The 25,268-nt window shown below is 36.7% G+C and overlaps 1 protein-coding gene across 2 annotated transcripts; it reads right to left on the reverse strand.

Moving 5' to 3' along the window:
* Positions 1 to 1,048: 1,048 nt before the first annotated feature.
* On the reverse strand, positions 1,049 to 21,540 carry LOC129263153 (uncharacterized). 2 transcript variants are annotated; one of them, XM_064101181.1, is made up of 5 exons: positions 21,232 to 21,540; positions 19,167 to 20,737; positions 9,706 to 10,223; positions 7,678 to 7,774; positions 1,049 to 2,406 (listed from the first exon to the last, which is right to left on the reverse strand). In XM_064101181.1, exons 1-5 carry the CDS (start codon positions 21,533 to 21,535, stop codon positions 2,359 to 2,361), a joined length of 2,538 nt encoding a protein of 845 aa, XP_063957251.1. In that variant the 5' UTR covers positions 21,536 to 21,540; the 3' UTR covers positions 1,049 to 2,358. The 2 variants fall into 2 exon arrangements, with proteins under 2 accessions (XP_063957251.1, XP_063957250.1); XM_064101180.1 differs by lacking the exon at positions 1,049 to 2,406 and having other exon boundaries at positions 7,475 to 7,774.
* Positions 21,541 to 25,268: the final 3,728 nt, after the last annotated feature.

Genomic DNA, 25,268 nt, shown 5'->3' on the forward strand with positions numbered 1-25,268 from the left:
AACATGTTCTAAAACCGAATTGTTTTAGACCGCTGAGAATTTCCAAACTACAAAAGCACTTTTTACATAGGGACCTTTCACACGTGAATCTTGAATCATTATTGCATTCATGATTGAAATTCGTCTTTAGAATCATACGACCTTTCACACGTCAATCGAAAACTGTAATTTGAATTCCAATACTTTAGACCGGTTTAATAACATATTAAAACTTTATGCATACCAGTTTAACGAAGGTTGCCCCTAACAACCGGAAAGCTTGCCCGAAGTTTGCCCGAAATAGCGAAAACTAATGTATGCAAAGTGAATTCCATTTATTGAAATACCATTATTAGGTACAGGTTAATGGAATATATCGTTACTAGGCCCCGAGGGAAGATACATCCATAAATTTGACATTAGTAAACCGGTCTATTCCGGCCAAACGAATGCGGTATACGTATGTCCTTGGTGACTTGTCAATCAAAGCACTGCATCGATTCGATGAGTGCATGACAATTGTATTATCTACGGAAGTGCTTGAAAGGACACGTAAGCTCCGCCCCCGAAAGATGTTTTGGAGGTCAGACAAGCCTTTTACACCTAAAATTCGTACCGTCATTTTAGTGAAACTTAACTGGAATTCGCATCCGGAGTAGAATTTGAATTCGTGATTGTGATTAGCGTTTGTGATTCTAGTTTGGTTTCACATATGCTAAAAATTCGCCATTAGCCATAGTTTTCAATGGGATCATCATTCAAATTACGATTTTTTGCCGTGTGAAAGGGTGGGTTGAGTAAAAAAGATTACTGAGTGAAACGTCTTACATACTTGGCTGCCCAAGTGCATGCCGATCTACATGTTGAATACTTGCACCTGCTCTAAAAATGTATGCCGTTCAGAGAAACATTAATCGCCCTTTCACACGGTCAAAAAAATCAAAATCTTGAATGTAAATGATTCCATTGAAAAATAGGGCTAATGACGAATATTTAGCAGGTGTGAAACCAACCTAGAACATGATTAGAATCACGAACGATAATCACAGTCACGATTACAATAGCAATCATCATTATAATGATGATTCAAGATTCACGTGTGAAAGGCCCTAAGTTAATACAAACAAATCTCTGCACCGTATTATCGTTGTTTTGCATACCCCTGTAGCTATCCTTCGAATCTCTGTAGCTATCCTTCGAATCTAATAATTAACGATCCGGTTTAAAGTGCACTGCAGTCTTATAAAGCAGTAACAAAAATGTAGGTCTGTACGTACAAGCAAGCATAATTCCAACCCCGACACTGAAAATTTCAACTTACACCACCACAAATATTTTCACGACTCATGAACTACTGGTAACGTGTTGATTGCTATGATTACATCGCTATAAAAAATACACCATGTCCTGTAGTTCAAAACCATTATAACTTCAAACATTTGACAAGAAGTATGCATTTTCCAGAAAAATTTTTTTTCTTCAGATATGTTATAAAATGTAATTCTCTGCTTTTATGACGAATAATTTTGTATAATTCATATTGAAAATTATATTTTATGAAAATTGAAAAATGAATGTTTATTTGAATTGAATTGAAAATATTAATCATATCCGCTTTTCTGCAATTATCAGACTGTCGGTTAAACTGTTACGTAATCGGTTCAATTTGTATTATGAACTCCACTGAAGTTTGAAAATGAGAACATTTATATTTATACTAATTTCATAATTATACATAAAATGTATAATCCATGTTACAAGCATATCGTATGCCGATATTTACTTTTTTTTATTTAACAGGGTAGCCCCATTAGTAGTGACAAGGCTGTTATACTAGGAGGCCTTGCATAACATAAAACACATATACAATACATAAATATACATGAAAAAACCATCCAATGGTGATATGAAAGATCAGTACAACATTTTATTTGATGCTACTTGTCAACGAGTAATAATAGAAAACAAATATTTACAACATAATAGTTATTGATGAATACAATACATTTTCATCTTTGGTTAAATTAAGATCAACGAAAATACATGTATAATAAACAAACAGTTCATTTTAAGGCTACTAACAAATAAGTGTAAGAAGATATAAGACATTCGGTAGGAGCAAATCGGGTCTAAAGTAGTCATATTACTTATTATATTATAATAAGCTGCTTTTAGAAATAATATTAATGAATATTATAGTAGCTATCTCTACAAGATTGGGCAAAAAAACCATAAAGGCATGGAACATAGCAGTTGACTTGACGAGTTCTTGTGTTTTCAGCGTCTAAATCCATTCCATGGCGTGGTACTATGAACCCGCTTGCATTAGGCTTTGATGGCGCATTTAGGATTCAGCTTCACTCTCATCATGCTCATCGCTCAATCGATGTGGGGAATGTAGTAGCTTTTATAATAACCAAAATCATCCTAAAACGAGACACAAAACAATATAAATGCCACCGAGATAAACAACATTCATCAGTAATGACACATTTTTCAATTTATATATGATTTTTAACGTAACGGGAACGGAGACTATTTTTTTGGTTGACGTACATTGGTTTTGATAATTATACACCCCTTGTTTTTGTTGCCTAATTCATTTGGTTATAACCCTCGTCCAATTCGGAGCCCATGCCCATAGCCCAGGGAAGCGCAGGTGCTGGGTGCTGAAGCGCCCCAATATCTACTTCATTTATTTATTTATTTATTTAATCTATTTATTGATTTAAATATTAATTTATTTATTATCATTATTATTACTTTTCTGGGGGGGGGGGGGTGCTGGGTATGTTATACACCATAGGCAATTCCCCCTGAAAACCACTTGGTGTGCAAATAAATGTAGATTTAACTTCTTGTAAAATACTTATTTCATCTAAAAAATAGTTCCCATGTCCCTGTCCATTCCCCTTTTTATCAAATTTTCCTATCGTCCCCTATCTCGCTAATTTGTTAAATATATCTTCATTTCGTCTATATCTTTTTATTCGTCTGTCGGTTATTGCGCTTACAATTCTCTTTATAGTATCATTTTAATCTACAATATGATTATACGATCAGATAAATAATTTTCTTTTGATAAAATGGAAAAGCGAAATATAGAATATTGGGAAAATAGGTTAGATGTTTGCTTCCTTTTGCTAATTTCGTTTCGATTTTCAATTGTTATTTTCACGGAACGATAACGGGAAAAAATCTAAACAAAACGAAACTTTTGTTTTGGTTTTAGCTATTGATTCTTCAATTCTTACTTTATTTTGGTGAAATGAAACTTAAATGGTCTAAAGGCACAGACACTTGTTCTTTTTTGCACAGTGCAGGGTCTGAAGCAGTTAGGCTAAAATCAATAAGTTCTGTGACTGACTCTACTCTCATTTCACGCAAGATTGGGGTCAGTGCTTGCAGACTAATATCTTAATGGTCATTTCTGGGGTTATCCTTACTTTGATCTTGTTTCTAGAAATTGGAAACTTAGTCCCTCCTAAATCAAAATGCTGTAATTTTGAATGGAATAATTTTGAGATATAATATTTCGTAGGTGGTTTTCTAGAGTCATAAAGCAACTCTTGGGGAAAATGAAATTGATCGGTTTAGTCATGCATGGGTAATCAAAGAGTGAATTGAAAATTACATTTTTTTTACAGTCACAAGAGTAGTTTATCAGGTTATGCCAATACAAAGTCGGGCGAATGCTTTTCTTTTGTGGTGAGTTTTATGGTGCTCATGATGTTTCACTATCCATCATTTAGCCACTCTACATACAATTTTGATAGCGTCTGTTCATGGTTAAGTGAGCACATTTTTGTGACGCATCATCATAGGGTTTTATGGTAGTATCCTCTATAACTTAAAAAAATACACGTAAGAATTGAAAAGTGTTAGTGGCTCCCCTCCCCCAATTTCTCGGCCCCCTCCCCATTTTCAAATTCTGAATCCACCACTGATTTGTCCATAAATTTAACTGATCCTGAGAAATTGTTAGGAAATGGATGCATTTATGCTACACAAGAGTATTCATTCCTAAGTTTTCAAATGTAAAAACTTCAGAAAGTGTGCGGTGATACAAATGACTGAAGATACAACCAACAGCAATCAAATCACATTTGAAACGGAATTTGCCCCTTTATAACCCCGCAAAATAACTGTGACATTGAAAATGCATTTTTCCCCTCTTTGATGCGTGCTCATCATCCATAAATAAACAAATCGATTTCATTTTTGCACAGAATTCCGCCCACAGGTTGATAAACATTACTGTCAAATGACATTGATTAAGACAGCTTTGAAAGAAAGTTCCACCATATTAAATGAGGGGTTACTTATTCTTAAAGGTCCTATGACACCAATGTCATCTCATTTAGATACATTGCTATTATTAGGTAGTTTTACTTGAAAAATACGAATTTGCCATCGGTTCCTGTGTACGACGAACTGGTGTTGAGTTATTCCATGGAAATTAACTTCAACGGGAATGCCCACTAAAATTTTCGAAAGAGTCCGACCGATCGACCTGTCAATCATTGTGACGTCATCGAAGGAAGGCTTTCCCAGCTGTGCAGCCGGACCCCTAGTTATTGTACACGTTCATCGTGTAGTTGCTGTTTCGAACGAGCTCATCCTTAACGGATTTTTTTTAGATTTTTATGAGATTTTGATCATGGCTGCAGCATCGTCATCAGCTGCGTCTGATTCTTCAGACTTTGAAGATTCAGGTTCTGAATATTATTCCAGCAATTCAATTTATCTACTTTGGATCCACATGTGCAACCACAATAGGCACTTCACGCTCCAAACGTCAACAACACTCAGCAGCTTCCTTCCCTGACGTCATAATTGTCACGTGATATATACGAAACCAAATCTGGCTGAATTTTTGTGGGAGGGGCGAATTTGGCTCAATTTTCAATATAAAACTGCCTTTGAACCTGATGTGGGATATTTTTCGGGTAAAATTTTGATGGAATCGTAATTAGTAACTACTAAGCTAACGAATAAGTCAGCATCTTTGCTGTATTTCATGGCACCTTTAAACATATTCACCCATAGTGTACAAAATGTATATGACAGAGGAAACCAAAATTTTAATAATATGGAAATGAGGGTTTGTTTCATAGACGGTTTTTGTTACTTTTGCCAACTTTTTTCCATGAAACTTTGCCCATGGCATCAGTGTGACACTATCCAAAAAGTGCGCACACTAAAATAATCATTCGGTACAGCAGAGTGGGAACAAGGCCTTGAACTTTCTTCGTTTTTGCATAATTTTCGAATATATTGTGCTCACTGAAGCATAAGGCACCGGGATTTCATAAAAATCATATCAAATGAACTATGCAAGAAGGTTTGTGACAGATATCCATAGTTAGCAATTGCATTTTTCCCAATAGAGTAAAAAAAAGAGCTATTCACATTCCTCATGTTCATTCAAGCGGGAATGTTTAATTTAAACGCCTTTGAATCACTGAAACATGTTAATTTGTCATGAACGTAACGAAAAAAAGTTGATAAGATAATTTCAGTTCCCATAATAAAACAGTACTTGCCTATGATATTTGTTGACGATACTCTCCCCAAAAATAATTGTCATCTTGTCATCATATTCGATCATTTTTATCGATAGAAATGTGTAAAAAAAAATCAAATTATAGCAAATTTTGAATTGTGTTTATTCAACCGTGAAATTTAGCAAAAAGAAAGTTGTACGGTCTTTTAGAAAGTATATTCTTCAAGCCATCTGACGATTTTTCGTGATGAAAATGTAAAATTCGTTCCAATAAAGTGGAATCAAAGTCATGATATTTGGCTCGCGACTTTTAAAAAGTGACAATTTTGCCTCCTTACGGTGGTCACTAAAGCATGGCATAAAGTACGTCCGTAACATTCACTCTGAGGGTAGCTTATAAAATTACCTACACGCTCATGTAAAAATATATCGAGCTCTCTCAGTGGTTCGGAAATTATTGATGTTTGTCTAAGGAGGGACTTACTTTTTTGTTGTGTATTATTTCGACTCTGCCTTCTTTTTCTTATTTTCTTCACAAAGAGATAAAAGAATGTCTTTCGTTTTGCAATGTTGCTTATTTTTTTGCATTTACAACGTGAAACAAGTATGGACTGCATTTTTTTCTGTGGTGAGAAGTTTTGGTAATTGGTAAGCTAATAGAAATAAGACAGGTGGGAACTCATGCACTCCATGCCCGAAAAAATAAAACGAATAAGGGAATTATCAATGTCTTATATAATGTAACAAAATAAATGGCATATTCCTTGTCATGATTAAATATCTTTAATAATCATGTCATTCATCGGGGGTATGTAATTTTCTGAGTAATTTGCACAGGAGTGAAAAAAGAGAAAGGATTCTGAAAAGTATTTTGGCGGACAGTGTCTGAATTTTAAGACGAAAACAACATCACATGTACCGCATGTACCATAGTTGTTGTTTCTCACTGGAAATGACAATCGATAGAAAAAAAAGATAACGAGTGGTTATATTATATTTGTTTCATATAATGTTGTATTTTCATAGTTATATTTAAACGAATGTTTAGTTACCGATGGCCTGTTGTAGTTATTGCCTATAATGTAGATTTTCTACGATCATCACACAATGTATCAATTTACGTTTTTTTTATTGGGCATCGTAGGCCGCCACGGGCTATAATTTTTTGCGTGTGTGTGTGCGTTTATATTGTTTAAAGTCATCTTATGAATTAACATGCTTGACATCGTAGATGGCCGAATAAAAACCATCATGAGACAACGATCGTTATAACAAACTCACGCAGAAAATACAATAAGTATAGCATCACCATTCAATCACCCTTCAGTTTGCTGTTCGTTACAACATACTTATGCAATTTACAAGTCATAATTGTGATCGAGTTATGACTTCGATTTTCCTCCCTCAGGTTAAGTATATAACGCTTGATAGTTACGTTTTACTGGTATAGGATCGGTTTAACGTTAACTTGCATGAACGGAATATTTATATGTGGGGCTATGGACCGACTACGATAAGAAATATTCTGACTTTTATCCCTTTCCCTTCCCTTCATTTCGCTTTCCCCCTTTGACCTTTTCCTTACATTGAATATATAGCGAATTATATGTTAAAACGCGATCACTTTTTTCCCCACATTCAAGGCTTTTACCATACTGGGTGCTTTTGTTTCTTAATAAAAAAATGCTTCAATTCCTCATTGTCGTTGGAGTATGCTAAGAATTAAAGGTAAAATTGATTAACGCGCTTTGCCTGCTTTCAATTCAATTTATTTCACATTTGCATAAGACGACAGTACATATAATTACAGTGAAAAGGCATATAATACATAAGATCACACAAAATACCGATAATACAAATGTGTGGAAACTAACAAAGGCCAACGGCATATCGAAGGCAAATCTCAAACGGTTGCAAACAGAAAAAACGTGTTTAAAATAGAACCTAGGCAAAGACACGAATTTATCAGAAATTCCATTTATATTCGTTGAAAAGAGTTGAGTGAATTATGAATCAGAGAAGAGCTACTACTACACATTAGATTTCAAATTGCATTAATTTAATCTTTCACTGTTGGATTATCTTTCGATTTATCCTGACACGTACATGCTTTACCATCAATAATGATACTAGTGTGTCAATAATGTGGTATTGAAATGACAGAGTGTACAGAAGCAGAGCATGTGACTTACATGGTAAACAAGCACGTGGAGATCGTTGGGTGATTTAGTGTGAAGGTGCTGGACGTGAGAAGCCACCTTACCATTCGACATCGTCCGACAGTATAGCCTATATTCATAGGTCATGGGTTTAAGAAATCAAAATTAGATGGGGAATGTGTATCAAAGCAAGGAGATATCACTCTAACTCGTAGAGTGATATCTCCTTGATCAAAGTGTCTGCGTGTCTTGTACGTATATTTGTATGGTTGAGGTGGATATGCTAGTGATATTGGAATGTTTCGTTTGGATGGAAGATTTTTTGTTTACTCTTCCCTTCGGAAATCAAAATTTATACTTTATAATGCAAAAGTGTTTAAAACATCAGTCCCTTTGGAGTTAGCGCATTGCACATTATAGGATTCCATGAGAGTTTGCAATAACGGATATCAAGATCATGGTTCTCCAAATATCATTTCAAATTGAAACGGAAGTGTGCGGAAGTGTTTTGTCTTTAGCTTCAGCATTAAGCTTGATTTGTTGAACATGCGTTTCGGCGACCACCTCACCCTAACAAATGTAATTGTTTGGCCTGCAGTGAACGTGAGATGATTATGACGAAGTAAATTATCTCAATCGAGTTTAAATTAATACATTTTGAGATTTGTATTGGTCGGCTTGGTGAAAAATATAATAAATAAAAACGCAATATACTATTCATCTTTTTAACAAAATGCCATTTTAAAGCATGTGATGTGCTGATAAATTATGGCTTTGTCGTTTAATTTGTAAAATGATGGGGGTGGCACTTAGAGCCATTTTCAAAGAAGTTAAAACAGAATACCGAGAGAGGGAGCTCGATATCCCCGAAGGTGACATTCTGATTGGCAGATCACTTTCATAAGATTAACAAATTAATGATATAATAATAACAGTCCATATTTAATATAATAACTTTACCAAAATGGAACTATTTGTTCTGAGATGTACATTTCAATGTTGTGATAAGACAAACATATTACCCCCTCTTCGTCCAACTCTTTTAAGTAAATCTTAAAGGAAAAATCCGACCTTTTTCCAAATACTATCATTGTCACGTGTTTGATATTGTTTTAGAAGAGTTTTTAATTTAAAGGGGAATCCAGCCTTGGCCATAAAATGTTGTGTTGGGAAGGAGAAAAATTAATTAAACAGAATGGTGAAATTTTGAAAGAAATCGGACAAGCAATAAGAAAGTTATAGCTGCTTTAAAATTGAGATCACTAAATAGTATGTAGATTTCAAATTGGCAACTGGGTAAGTAAATTATGACAAGGGGCAAGGACAACTTTCCCATGGGCCATGTACTTTATTATCAGGGATTTGTGGTTTTCTCTTATTACCCATTCCCCTGGGGCAGTAATCTAAATATAACCCAGGTAGTACATTGTTTTATGTCCTCATGAAAGAAAAATACAATTTGAAATAAAACTTTTGGGAAAAATGACATTTTAGCCATAATATGCATTGGAGTACATGGAAGAGTAGTCCTTGCCTTACATCACTATGACATCCCATATGCGGCCAATTTAAAGTCTCCATGGGTATAGTGATTACCAATATTTACAACTTTTAAAAATTCCTAACTTTCTTGTTGTTTGTCCAATATTGTTCAAACTTTCACCTATCAACTTGTCTGATTTTTCTTTTTCTTATAAAAACTATTTTTTATATGGGTTGGATTCCCCTTTAAGCTTAATAAGTTTGAATCATTTTGATTAACACAAGTAAACATTAATATTTTATGAAAATGATGCAAATACAATATTGAGAGAAATTGGGGAAAATACACCAACGTATCGAGTATTCAATATTTTGAATTTGGAAATAACAAATAGTATTAATCTGTTTTTTCAATTGTGGTATTAAATGTTTACACAAATTCTGTAATTGGTTTAATAGTTTAAGTAGCTGAAATGTTAGCCCTGGTGCAAATTAGTTACAGGGGGATTTCTTGTAATGTTAACGTCTTTGATTGATGTATCTTAATGATAACAAATACTGTTTAAAGCAATAACATACTCTACGTATCCCATCGTCTTCACATGTCGGCAGCATTCAATGAGGTAAACCAAGTCATCCTCGTCTGTACACTTCACCCGACCCAGAATGAGATACTTCAGGTTCTTGGTATGTTCCTTGATGAGCAGACCCAGTCCTCTCATTGTCTTGCTTGATACAGGACTCTTCTCTGATCGGAGTGAGTACGTAGTGCGAAGGGTAATGATTTTGAGATTTTGTCCTCCAGTCCGACGAAGACCAGCCGTGATAAAGGCTATGTCTCCCTCTGCATCATCGATAGTGATTTTAATATATACCAAAGCAGGGAGTGATGAGATCAGACCTTCATAGCATTGTGACGTCACTCCATCAGTTGATAGCTCTGTGATGGATGGTAGCTCAGGAGGAGATGGAGGGAAATCGATAGATGAGTCTGAGATGGTGAGAGAATTTAGCATCGGGAATGATTTAAGGCAGGCCCATAGTCCATCTGTCACAGCGGTTGCCATGATAGACTGCTCGAATTGTACACTCACAACCTATTGAGGAAATGAAAGAAAAACAAATTAACAGCATAAGAAGGAGATACAATCGGTTTTATTTATTGATGGTAACTGCAACTATTTACCAATATGTAGTATTGTACCTTTTAGTAGTTTTTTTTCTCACAGGACCAAACTGAATAGTCAGTAAAACGGACCTACTATACCCAGCTTTTTATTTTTTTATTTTTAGCTCTGATTTGTTTATTGTTTGATCATAGTGGTTTGGTTCATCACCTGTAGCGGCCGCACAGAAACGCTGTTAGGGAAGGTGTTAGCGCGAACAATTTACAAACAAATCAGCCACTAACAACACCATGAGCAGACTGAACGCACAGAAAACGTGGGTTTGAGCCTTTTCTATGACATGCTAAAGTGATTTATGTGTGCATTTATACAATGTAAGGGCCCTAGGCTCAATGTATTATTCCCATTAAGTCGGGGCTCGGATTTGCAACATTAATTCTTACTTTGTGATGACATTTTACTACGGTGTTAATTGGTCCATGTTTTAACATAAATCGTAGTCTTAATAAAAATAATGTATTAACGGCATCAATCGTTAAAGGGGGGGGGGGGGCTATATTGCTTTGCTCGTAGAGTGGAAGAATTACTTCCGTCTATGGAGGTGTTTATAGGGAAGCAGGATGTGAAGTATAGAAAAACAAACAATTGAAAATGAGGCGAGCTGATCATGTTATTTGTAATTTCCCCCACTTATTCATTTATACATGTGAGATTGTGTTCATTTAAACTGAATTTGTCCTTGCAGTGGAAAGTAAATATGACCACTGCTTCAGTAATCATCATGACCATTGACAAGTTTTACATAGGCCTACAGGTAGCAGTTGTTACAACCGATAATGTCGCAGATTGCGACATTATGCCAAGAGCGTCCGACGCATAATGTCGCAGTCAACGCATAATGTCGTAGTTTTTCTAACGCATAACGTCACATGTCGCAACGCATAATGTCGCAGCAAATTTCTAACGCATAACGTCACATATCGCAACGCATAATGTCACAGCGGTATTTTCTTTAGGACTCGAGTTACAGAGAAGATATAAAATATGCTTTCACTAAGTATTTTTAAACACGAGAAAGAGAATTAGGTGATTTGGAAATCAGGATTACTCTTTGTATGGATATTTATCAGTTTATTGCCATTTCGTCTACTGCCTTTTTCCCCACTATCGCATGGTCTGATATCATTTCGTCTACCATTAGTTAGTCAACTATCAACATAGTCCAATAATAATTTCGTCTAACTACCATCTCGTCTAATAGCAAGTTGGTCTAATAGCCGTTTTGTTTATTATCATTTAGTCTAATTGTATTTTATTCAATTGGTCCAATATCCACTTTTTCCAATATCATTACGTCTATTACCTTTTGGTCTAATAGCAAATTGGTCTAATAACCACTTGTACTACTCTCATTTCGTCCATGTTCCATTTGAACTTAAGTTGGTTCACTATCACTTTGTCTAAACCCATTTCGGATAACAATCATTTGGTATCGTTGCCATGGGTCCAATCACCATCTCGTCCAATCATCATTTCGTCCAATAGGCATATTCATTTCATCTTATAACCATAATGGTCTACTGGCACTAGACCTCTACGGTGACTCGATGTATCATTGCCGATTTGTTGCAGTACTACTCCTGATTTGATTGCTCGCGAGCGCAAAATAAACCCTTTACCATCCGCCGAACATGGCAAAGCAAGGGAGAGAGCGAAGCAGAGCGAAGCAGAGCGCCGCGAGACAGGGCCTCTTGACATCTGACCCGAATTTCACCGACTTTCGCGGGTAGGGCGAAAAATAAAAACTCATCGGATCTGCTTTATCTTCTGAATATTGATGCCTTTGGATGTTAGAAGATCCCACAGAGCGAAGACGGCTGAATTGGGGGGGGGGGGGGGGGGGGGTCTCGGGGGCAATTTTGAAGAAATCAATTTGGTCATATTTTGGAAAATTTGGACCAGTCGCGGGTAGGGCGAAAAATAAAAACTTGTTTTTACCAATTCACCGACCAAAATCTGGTCGGTGAAAATCATCCAATGAGAGCGCGAGCTGCTATGACGTCTATTAAATATTCATGAGCTCATCTTGAATGGCGACACTTGGATTCATGGCGAGGAGTGACGACGAAATATCAAAGAGCGCTGAATATGACTCTAAAATGCTGAATATTGACCGATTTAAGGATTTGCAAGTCGATGAAATTAACTCTGCACTGAAAGGACAAGATGTCTTTGTAAATCTACCCACAGGATATGGAAAAAATGTAATATTTCATGCGATTCCACCGGTCGAACCGGGGCGTCGATTATCGATCTCCGCTGTGCAGTGCAGTGAGGGAAGCTGGGGTGGACTTGCTGGGAGTTGACTCGAGTCTTACCAGCGGCTGAGCAGTATCTCCCGGGAAGTTTCGGGACGGTGATGGGTCTGTTACGGCCAGTAGTAGTAGTAGTAGTACCACTACTTGTAGCATTTTGCTGGTTATATCCCCTTTAGTGTCCCGCAATTAAATGAATCCCCTGCAGAATAATGGACTACTATACTATATAGTATTCCCAACCCAAAATGAAACAGCTTTGACATTTAATTGGTTTACTCGGTGACCGGTAATATCATGACTCATGTATATTCATTAGTAAGATGTTCCTCATGAATATATAATTCAGTTCAGATGTCAAGAGGCCCTGGCTCGCGCCAGGCCTAATTCGCTTCGCGAATTAGGGAATCCCTCGCTTCGCTCGGGAAGCAGCCGCCAGGGCCTCGACAAGAGGCTACCCTTGGTACGGCATAATAGTCATTATGCCTACCAGGTCCCTTGGAGAGGACCTTAAGCCGTCGGTCCTCTGGTTGCTTGCTTACAAGCATTCATGCTTTCTTAGCAACCAGGTAAAAAGTCACCATGTGATATATATAGCCTAAAATTTTCGCTCGAGCCTCGCATCCACATCCACTTCAGAATTTTCATGCATAGTGCTTGAAAAAGTGTCTAAATTTACCCCTTTTTGGACTGGAATATGAAGTATTTGTTGCTCGTGCTTCGCTCTCGCTTTATATTTTTATGCTTTTTCAGTTCTGATTTGCTTTGCAAAGTGTACATCAATAATTATTACTATTATTGTTTTTACTATTACGAAGTTATGTTTATGCATGTGTGTAAAATAAGGTAATGAAACTAAGTTTTGGGGCTGGCCTCACATACAAGCATCGCTTATTTTCGGCAGCCCCTCCGTTTTACTCTAAAATGCAAAAAAAAAAATTAAGGCAGCTAAATGTTATTGATTGGAATACTCCCCATGGAGTGGAGGATGTGCACACATTGTGTGCGGGAATGGCTGATTGAATCCGATGACCGGGGTAATAATATATCTGTAAAGCGCTTAGACACGTCGTTCAGATGTATTAAGCGCTATAAAAAGCGGATTATTATTGTTATTGTGTTTATCAAATCTATAGGCCTTATTATGTTTTATAAGATGTTATGTTGTGTAATATTCTTTATTTTTATGATATGTTCATTATATACAACATTGTGAAACGGAAAACAGTGAATGAAATGATTAAAACATGTATTCAAAATGCCTAAATTATACATGTAGGTCTAAATCTAAAAGAAAAACGCACACGAATAAAGTCTGAAGTTTTAAGTACATCTAATGTTTTTTTTTCTTACAAACAAGATAAGATATCTAATAAGGCAGGCGCGTATCCAGGATTTTGCATCTCGTGGAACAGACCTATACGCAGCTTGTTCTATATATTTATAACGTGCTTGAATTATCCAGTTTCAGATCAGAATATAAAAAAACTTCTGCTCGCATTAATAACATTAATGTAGGAAGATACCTATTTACCCATCCATTTTACGATTTACAAAACTTTAAAAGATTGTCCTGTTCTTAGATATAAAATCTATTTTTTCGGCTCGCGCTGCCGTCAATTGTTTAGTTATGTAACTCGAGTCCTGACGAAAATACCGGTGATTGGACCTTTTGGTGATTGGAACCATGGCAACGATACCAAATGATTGTTAGCCAAAATGGGTTTAGACAAAGTGATAGTGAACCAACTGAAGTTAGACCAAACGGAACATGGACGAAATGAGAGTAGACCAAGTGGTTATTAGACCAATTGGCTATTAGGCCAAAAGGTAATAGACGTAATGATATTGGATAAAGTGGATATTGGACCAATTGAAAAAAATACAATTAGACTAAATGATAATAAACAAAACGGCTATTAGACCAACTGGCTATTAGACGAGATGGTAATTAGACGAAATTATTATTGGACTATGTTGATAGTTGACTAACTAATGGTAGACGAAATGATATCAGACCATGCGATAGTGGGGAAAAGGCAGTAGACGAAATGACAATAAACTGATAAATATCCATACAAAGAGTAATCCTGATTTCCAAATCACCTAATTCTCTTTCTTGTGTCTCAAAATACTTAGTGAAAGAATATTTTATATCTTATCTGTAACTCGAGTCCTGAAGAAAATACCGCTGTGACATTATGCGTTGCGACATGTGACGTTATGCTTTAGAAAAACTACGACATTATGCGTTGACTGCGACATTATGCGTTGGTGCGACATTATCGGTTGTAACAGCAGTGTTGTATTGAAACATAAATTTACCAGTTCACGTTAAAATAATCAGGAAAGGGGGGATGAGGTATGGGACTTTTTTCTATTTATGATTTTTGATTGGTTTTGCAATCACAAACATAATCTCAACAACTACTGTACATATCATTGGTATACTTAATGGGGGAAAACAAGGTATTAAAAAGGTAATAACAACAGTAATAATAACAATCATGAAACAAATGAAAAAGAGACTTGGCTTCGTAATTCCATTCTAGGATATTCATTGTGGCATGGATAGTCATCAATGTTTTCTAAAATACTGTACAGTGTTCACTTCATTCAGTTCATCTTTCTTCATTATTTTCCATTGAAGAATTATGTTATTGATTGAAATTACTGTCTTCTCATCCTTCTCATCTAATTTCATTCTGTTTTTTTTTCTCATATGGACTGGGGGCTTGAGCAATGGCGGATCCAAAGTAATGATCAAATTTTTTAGTGTAAACATGCCGGCCATTTTTGTCTCGCCTGCATAGCAGAGCGAGACTATAGGCGCCGCTTTTCCGACTGCGACGGCGGCGGCGGCGGCGGCGTCAACATCAAATCTTAACCTAAGGTTAAGTTTTTGAAATGACATCATAACTTAGAAAGTATATGGACCTAGTTCATAAAACTTGAACATAAGGTTAATCAAGTAATACTAAACATCCTGCTTGAATTTCAGGTCACATGATTAAGGTCAAAGGTCATTTAGAGTCAATGAACTTAGACCATGTTGGGAGAATTATTTTCAAAATCTTAACCGAAGGTTAAGTTTTTGAAATGACATCATAACTTAGAAAGTATATGAACCTAGTTCATGAAACTTTAGCATAAGGTAAATCAAGTATTAGTGAACATCCTGCTCGAGTTTCAGGTCACATGACCAAGGTCAAAGGTCATTTAGGGTCAATGAACTTTGGTCAAGTTGGGGGTATTTGTTGAATTACTATCATAACTTTGAAAATTTATAGATCTAGTTCATGAAACTTGGACATAAAGTTAATCAAGTATTAGTGAACATCCTTCCTGAGTTTCAGGTCACATGGCCAAGGTCAAAGGTCACTTAGGGTCAATGAACTTTGGCCAAGTTGGGGGTATTTGTTGAATTACCTTCATAACTTTGAAAATTTATGGATCTAGTTCATGAAACTTGGACATTAGGTTAATCAAGTACCACTGAATATCCTGTGCGAGTTTCAGGTCACATGACCATGATCAGTGGTCATTTAAGGTCAATAAACTTTGGCCGTGTTGGGGGTCTTTGTTAAATTACCATCCTAACTCTGAAGGTTTATGGATCTAGTTCATAAAACTTGGACATAAGAGTAATCGAGTATCACTGAACATCTTGTACGAGTTTCAGGTCACATGACCATGGTCAAAGATCATTTAAGGTCAATGAACTTTGGCCGTGTTGGGGGTATTTGTTGAATTACCATTCTAACTCTGAATTTTATGGATCTATTTCATAAAACTTGGGATTTAAGAGTAATCAAGTATCACTGAACATCCCCTGTGAGTTTCAGGTCACAAAACCAAGGTCAAAGGTCAGTTAAGATCAATAAACTTAGGCCATGTTGGGGTAATTGTTGAATTGCCATCATAACTTTGAAAGTTTTTGGATAGAGTGAATGAAATGTGGACATGGGTGTATTTGACAAGTCTTAAGTCACCGTTCAAATGTCATCTATGGTCAATGAACGTGGTATTATGTCATTATATGAATGGTGTGTTTGTGAATTATTATTTTATAGTAGTTTTCAAAGTTAGCACTGCTGCTATATTGAATTGCGTAATGCAGGCGAGACTGACAGAGGCGTTCCACTTGTTACAGAAGTGTGCCCCTCCCCCTTGAAAGCGATTAAGGACTTTTTTGCTAGCAAATTTTTGTTGGGACAATAATACCTTAAATGTTAGATGTAACCCCCCTTCTTTATTGCTTGCCAAGCTTTTTCTCGGGAAAATGAGCCCCCTTTTGGAAGAAACTGAATCCGCCCCTGGGCTGAAATGTCCTTTTAACTCGTTCTAGGTCTATTCTTAAGCACTTGATATAAAAAAGGAGACAAGTTTTACGCACGAAACGCAAGAGATATTCATTAAAGGGATAGTCTAGGCTATATATCGAAAATTTGATTAAAATTGGATAACAAATAACGAAGCTATTGAATTTTAAAGATTTTCATTATCTGGTGTAACAATAGGCATGTCTTTATGAATATTCATTACGTGGGCTGATGATGTCATATCCCCACTTTTTCTTTTGTATATATTTCATTATATGAAATAAGGTTTATTAAATCATTTTCTACCAAGAGCTAAAACAATTGGATTGACAACTGATTAAATGCATTACTTATTTATTGCTGCAACTTATTTCATCATAATGGAGACACATCATTTACACATGTATGAAATAATGAAATATTCATGATTTCATGTAATAACATAAAAAAAGAAAGTTGGGATGTCACATCATCAGCCCACCTAATGAATATTCATGAAGATGTGCATACAACTGTTTTCACAAAATATTGATAAATTTAAAAATTCAATAACTTCGTCACTTGTTATCCGATTCTGATGAAATTTTCAGCATTTTGCTCTGTGAATTTTACTCTATTTTTTTTAATATAAATATTTTTAGCCCGGACCATCCCTTTAACATAAGCACTGTCGCTGCCCTTGACACTGTTAGTGGATAGTTCAAACATTAGCGCTAATGTCAGCTTCTGTGCGATCTTGTAATATTAGTCTAACAGCGCTAGCTAGTGATTTGGCTAACATCCTGCTCCTGTGCGGGCAATACCTCGCTAACAGTGCTATGAGTGACAAGTGCTCTGTTAGCGCTAACTGGGCCTTTCGCAAACCTCACGGACGCTAATATTAGGGTCCTCAAACACAAAAGTTGACTCTTAATCATACACTTGATTTTTAAGATTGATTGTACATTATAGTCAATAGAATCAAACGTAGAAAACTGCTCTACAATCATTGCTAAGCTTTGTGTTACAAGGGGGGGGGGGGAGGTTACAGGCCCTACAGATCTGCTTTTCGTGTGCAAAATTCTTTCCCGCGACACCCGCACCATACATGCATGTACATTACGACTGATAGTCATCATCGTATAGATTATGACATATGGATAAGAAAGTGGTTTTTCGAACAAATCGAGTACATATTGAGTGAGGAATGAAGTTACTGAATTAACCAATGAAGTCACTGAATTAAGGCTTAGATATAGATCATTACAGTCCATCGAATCGATATTGCATTAAATGTGGATTATTGATGGATCACTGGCAATTGATTCCATGGGTCAGATCACCTCTCAAGCCGAAACCATTTCGCATGCGTTGATATGTGCACGGCATAGGCAATAGGCCTAAACATATATACGTCTGAATACAAGCCAAATTTGCGGGGTTTTTTCTTTTGCTTACTCCTACGCAAACGATATGCCTCTAGCACACAATGTAATGGGCATTACGTTTTACTTTCCCCAGAAATGGGGGATTAGATTCAATTTCCCGGGGGACCACTTCCATTGATAAGTTGATACCAGGCGCGACCATGGGGTTTCGAAAATCACCCTAAACAAGGGAAGCAAGTCTTTTCCAGATTATGAAAATGCATCTCTTAACAAGTATTTAGCTTGTAAAACCCTACAAGTCTTGGAAATATATCCCTCTTTTCAGTATTTTAAACATCTTTTTTGGCACCCTTATAACGTTACATAGGCCTATACGTAATGTACTTGCCCACTCTTTCTCTATTTACGCGTGGTTGCGCCTGGTATCCACTCTTCAATGGAAGTGGCCCCCCGGGCGGCCTCTCGATCTCTGGGCGGAATCAAATGTGGCTCTGATAAGTCGAACCTAAATCGGATATATCGCTGTTACCATAGTAGCAACCAGGATTTTGCACACGGAACGCAGATTGAATGTTTCCGTTCCAGATGCAAAACTAAAAAAATCTCATGTCACACAATTTGCATTGCAGGACAGAGTTTTACGACCATGACGACGGGCCCCAAAGTCTCTTCCAAAATCAACTACCGTTGTAAATAGGCGTTTGCGCTCTCGAACGAAAGGTCGGGAACAACGTTTCTGCGCGGCCGATACTTATTCATCAATGGATTATATTCTACTGCTGTTATCTTAAACGATTATCGATTAATATCATGTGATTTGGTATAACAAAAGAAAGCAAATATTTATGAAATACAACATGATGGATTATATGAATTTATTTCTCTAGCAATTATCTAGCATTAGAATACCTTTTGTTTCAGTTCTCTTGGAAGATTTCGCATCCCAACTACAGTATACACTGTTGGCGATTGCAAAAGCATACTTTGTGACGTCACACACCTTCGAACCAAGGATGACACCTTCCCATCGCTAACCCCAGACTCTGATGAACAGTCTAAGAGAATACGATAACGCTCACTCTCGGATAAATAACTATTTGTCAGAAGCGTCTCCATTATTCGAATACAGAGTCTGTTCTTTGTTCCAGCAGCAAAACGAATGAGATTTTCATAATCGCCAACATTTCTTTTAATATTTTGTAACACTTGGTCTAACTTAGAAATCTTCCAATTCAGCTTGAAACGACTTGTTTTATGAGCTAGGAACTTCCCGGCTGCATGTTCTTGGGCAAGTTTGTGATAAAATTCTATAGTAGTAGAAGAGGTTTCGTTAGTTTGAGGAAGGTGTTCGCTTGATACAGTTGTCTTGGATACTATCCCTAACTGACATGCCTTATCGAGGACAGATGGAATCTTCTGAAAATCACGAGGGGTAAATACCAACTTCTTAGAATAAGCAAGTAGACCAGTGAGAGCAACTTTACCCAGTTTGTGGATTATTTCGTCCAGGGTTTCAGGTGTGAATAACCTATCGGTCCGTTTATTTGCGTGGTGGCTTAAAAACACGTTTACTTTGTCGAGCAATGATGTTTGAGTCGAAGTCTCACTGTCAAGACGATCTACAGACCATAAGTGACATACCATGAGGCAGAATAGTGGTGTTTTTACTAGTTCCTCTATCAGTGGATTTGTCTCGAGGTAAAACTTCAGACCATCTGCTTTCATTGGTTTCTGAATCCGGGAAGAAAAGAACCTGTCAATGTAATCACATGAGCTCTCTTTGGAGAATCCTTCGATCTCCATCTTCGTGTATACCCTTGGTAGATCCCCTTGACTGAAAATGTTTTCTAAGTGAGGTCGTGATGTTACAAGAACTCGACATTGTTGAAACATTTCCCATAGGAGAATTTTCATGATATTGCTTGAGGAGGAGATACCAGCATACTCATCGAGCCCATCTAGTACAATATGACAGATTCCCTGATGCTGCCTGATGAAACTTTCTAGCCCCTCTGGCGTCAGATCGTCAACATCACTCAGGAGTTGTGATATGATGGCTTCTCCGATCGATGTACTATGGCTTGTGTTTCGAAACTTGACAACAAACAGCAGTGGCAAGTCCTCTAATCCTGAGCCATCTTCTCTGTGAACCCAATCGTGCGCCATCTTAGCAACAGCTGTCGTCTTTCCTCGTCCAGCGGGAGCCGAAATAAGGATTCGAGATGGCAATGTTCCGTTTACTTTGGCTGAAAATATTTTTCCTGCAGAGCCTTGTAGTATTTCCTTTTCCTTAATATCTCTCCCACGATCGTCCTTCTTTACCATGGTAACAACGGTGTGCATATCTTTAAACTCTGCATAATCATTATTGTTCCAAGGTGTCAATTGAATTTTACAAAGCTGGTTCGAGTATTTGTCCTCTAAGATTGTGCGACATTTTCGAACAGTCAGTGATTCCGATATCTTCTTACTGTAGGTATCTGGAACGATATAACAAAAGCATTGAGTAGAATGAGTTCAACCACGTGATATCTGCCCTTTGAAATAGGACAAAGAGATGATTCGGAATAAGAAATACTTATGCGGGTCTTTTTTCCATTATTCAATATGATAGTACAAAAACAAGAATACATACCAAAGAAACAATCCCTTGAGGAAGGAAAAAATGAAAAATACTATGTAACGAAACTTGTTGCAAAATATTTACACTCAGAGGCAGATTAAAAGTGGAAAATAAGGCTGTCATAGTTATATCTAAAGCTTATTTTTTAGTATGAAGATTTTGTTTTATACGCCCTAAAGTCTTCTTTATCTGATAAAAATGGAAAAGGTAAACTTTAAATATTCATTTTAAATTGATAGTTTGATGCTTCCTGGAGATAATTTTTTTTATGGATAGATAAAAAAAAAAAAACATATTCATTTTTAATTCGTTGATGATTAATATATTATTTGGCCTGAATTGTATTTTCACCTTGGGTAGCTATCGTCTCTCTGAGATAAGTTTCAGCAAGCCTGATTAGATTAGCATCAATAAGTGCTTGCTTCAGCCTAGGATGCTGATTGGATGGCTCCACTCTCTGTCTCCAGTCAAACAGCATGTCACGTGTTCCCTTACACGTGACCCGTCCTTCCAGTCTGTTGGTCTCTGCGTATCTATTGATGGCTGCAGTGTTGAATCCTAGTGTTCGTCCCAAGGCCCCCATCTGTTCACTCGTCTCGATGTCTTCAGTTAGCTTACATAGAAGCTCATCTGGAATATCTCCTTGTGTTGCCATCGCTGCAGTCTAATAGACATAACAAAGAAGAATTATAATCTAATTGGAAAATTGAAATAAAAAAGAGTATTTGTTGTATCCGTTCATTATTGTACATCTTTAAATTAAACTGAACTGAAGTCTATTAGTTCAATAATGTGCATCGTCTTCAAAATTCTTGGCGAGACTGTGTTGTTTCTGGGTTGTGTATGTCTCCATCGTGGGATTAGAAACCAATTCAATTCAATACGATCATTACACAACCAAAAGGCTGTAATTAGCATGCTTACAATACAATTTTCACAAGTCATACATGGGTAAAAAGAACAAACAGTTATACTGTAAAACTACAGTACTACATTACATAACGAAAATCAAGTCTTTAGATAACGACATTGTAAAACCTATAATTCAGTACAATTTCGGTGAACACAGGTCGATGAGTATTAGATAAAAAGCTGATTATCTCATATGTATTCTCTGATGCATTGTGTGCTGATCAAAAAGCGGCAGCTTGAGTTAAAATTTGAGTAATAATAAGTAGGATGAGCCCAGGTATTTTTCTTTTTTTTTTCATTTCATTTATTTTCCACAAATCAATCAAAATACAAAAACATATAACTCATTCCAAAATAGTATGCATAATTACAATATAAATGCAGATTCAAAGTGGATGGACCTAAAGTAAAGCAAAAGCTTGTTGTGGATAGGCCCTTAACAAATAATTAATGTGTAATCATTGATAGCTAAAAATAGTTACAGAAAAATAGAGCTGAGCTCGGAGAAAGTTACAGAAATGGACAAGGACGAAAACAGAGAACGTTACAAAGAACAGGGACACACAGGTTACTAGACAAGACAAGGAAGACAAAGCAAAACATAAAAGAAAGAAAGAAGGAAAGAAGACCCGTCTATCGTCAACCATATGGTAAGATTCATTCGCGAGCTTCATTCTCTGATTTCTCATAACTTCCACCTTTTCGCGATACGATAGGGTCTTGAAGAGGATGTGACGCGGTCGATCTTCTAGACGCTTCCCATCACGATGAGCTCTTTCTACTTTGACAGCGAGACCAAACTTTTCCTTCAATATTTTCTCAGTGATGTTGACGCAGTTTTCTTCTCCCGATGTCGATTCTGGAATACCGATGATCCTGATGTTATTCCTTCGGGAAAATCGTTCACTTTTGTTGATCTCAACACGTTGATTGGCAACTTCGGATCGTAGTTTAGGCACTTCCGATTCCATTTTTTTCATTATTTTCTCCAGGCTTGTATATTTCCCCTCCATTTCCGTTACTCTTCGACTCTCGTGTTCAATGGCAGAAGCCAGGTGCGTCTCAACTAGTTTTACGTTCTCCTTGAGTGAAGCGACGGTATCTCGTATCATCTTTTCGAACTTCTCCGTAGCTGCTTTGAAGTACCGATCTATTTCTCCACGGGTTACGTCATCGTTGTCATGCAAATTCAAGGAATCTGGAGAGCTGGAAATATCTTCTTGGTTCCTGGTGGTCTTCGGACGGGCCCCAGGGCCACGGAGAGATCCGGCGTCTAGGGGTTTCGGCTCCCGTGGAGGCGTCTGAAGGTCCGAGATATCAGAAAGGTCCTCATCTTTGCCAGACTTGGATTCATCTTTCTCGGTCTTCCTTGACTTTTTCGTCGTCGTCTTCTTGCCATGTCTGGTCATGATGAATGTAGGATCCAATAAATCAACAAAAATAATCCAATATAATCCAAGAAATGTGAAAATATGAAGTTAGTTGAGAGAAATTACGGAGAGACTAGATGTCACGTCTTATTCGCAGGCGGCCATTTTACGATTATTGTTGTTTTATTATTAATTTCGTTATTACTATTAGCAGTGTTATTGTAATTATTATTTTTTTTTACACTCTAGTGAGTTTTGGTTACTCCTATTGCTTATCATTATTACCATTATTATTTCAAATATTTATTATCATTTACTAATATTAAAAACATCATATCTGCATTTTTTTTTTACTTTATGATACGAAATCATGATTATTCTCTCAGTTTCATTTGAATTTGCTTAGCTGAGTTGAATATTTATCCTCAAAGACTATGCGATACTTTCTAACGGTCAGAGACTCAGAAATATCCTCACTCTAGATATTTTGAATAATAAAAACGGACCAAAATTAGTTCAACCACGTGCTATCCGACAGTTGAAGAAATTAAATAAATCAACATAAAATAATGTGTGTTGTCACCCACGTCCGCATATGTGGATGTCATGTGACCTATCTAGCCAATCAGAGACATGTACCCTGCGAGATACCGTGCATACGGCACTTCGACAGAGTATATAAGGCCTGCTTTTACAAACTTTGCTTTTACAAACTGATCTGAGCTATATTATCTGTGGATATATATGAATTTGGAATATACGAATCTTAGTTCAGCAAAAGCGAAAGTCGTCTGAGAAGCTTATGAACCAACTCTTTCGATTCGGACAGCGGATTGGTAAGCCTGTCAGCGAAATTCAAAAGCACATTTACAGTAAACTAACCAGCATACTAACAAAACCCAATGTTAACGGTACTTCTAATAATATTCAAACTATCCAAACAGAGGTAATGGAAACGGAAGAGACAGATATTTCTTCTGGAGAAGAAGCGTATTACCAAGCCGCAATTGGTAAGGTAATGAATACCCCGAGCAGTAATAGAAAACAAGGTATATTCCAATCTCATCTCAATAAAACAAATGATAGAGAGAGTTCTACAGAAGTTGAGAGTGAAATGGAGTGGCGAAAAGTGGAGAGAAAAAAGAGAAAGGCAAGTACAAGAACTATAAATGAAGATGACAGAAGAGTTAGGAAAGGAAGTTTCGAAAACAAAGAAGGGTCGTGTTCAAATCGTAAAAAAGGTAAGGAACAGAATATCAGAAATGAGAAAAAATCTATGATAGTAGAAATAAGAGATGTTGGTGAGAAATCATGCATAAGCAAAATAAGCCCAGCAAGACTCATTAAAGAAATTACCTCGAAGTATGGAGAGGTGAGTAAAATTACGAAAGAAAAGGGAAGCCTAAAAGTTACTTGTATTGATGAAACACAGATGAAAAAGATTTTAGAAATGACTGGACTAATTCACACCCCTGTAAAGGTTGCACAATATCTGCCCATAACTCAAATCCGCGGTGTTATTCATAAAGTAGGAAGAACTAAATGAGCTCCTGAAAGAACAAGGTGTGACGTATGTAAAGAGATTCAATAAAAGAATAAACGGTGAATTATCACCAACCCCTTCTGTTCTACTAATATTCAAAGGGCCAAATCTTCCACACCATGTCTCCTTTCTATACCAAAAATATGTAGTTGATGAGTTTGTCCCTACTGTAACAAGATGCCACAAATGCCAGCAATTTGGGCACATCCAAAAGAATTGCAAGGGTCATTTAAGATGTGTAAGATGTGGTGAGGCCCACACTTTTGAAATGTGCCCCAATAAAGATCACCCAAAATGCTTGAGATGTAACCTTAATCATTCAGCGGCCTATCAAGGATGTACCTATTATAAGGAAGCAAAAAATATTCAACATGTCAGCTTGCAAAATAATTTAACTTATGCTCAAGCAACAAAAATATACCATCAAGAAAAAAAGAGAAGAAAATCATTCAAAAGATCGTGATTCATCAAACAAGAATATAATCAAACCCCCCAAAAGAAAGAAAATCCCTGATCAACCGAATATTTCGGAAGCTGACGTAGAACAAATACCAATTACGGTA

The sequence above is a fragment of the Lytechinus pictus genome, chromosome 6 (assembly GCF_037042905.1).
Source record: "Lytechinus pictus isolate F3 Inbred chromosome 6, Lp3.0, whole genome shotgun sequence".
Classification (NCBI taxonomy): domain Eukaryota; kingdom Metazoa; phylum Echinodermata; class Echinoidea; order Temnopleuroida; family Toxopneustidae; genus Lytechinus; species Lytechinus pictus.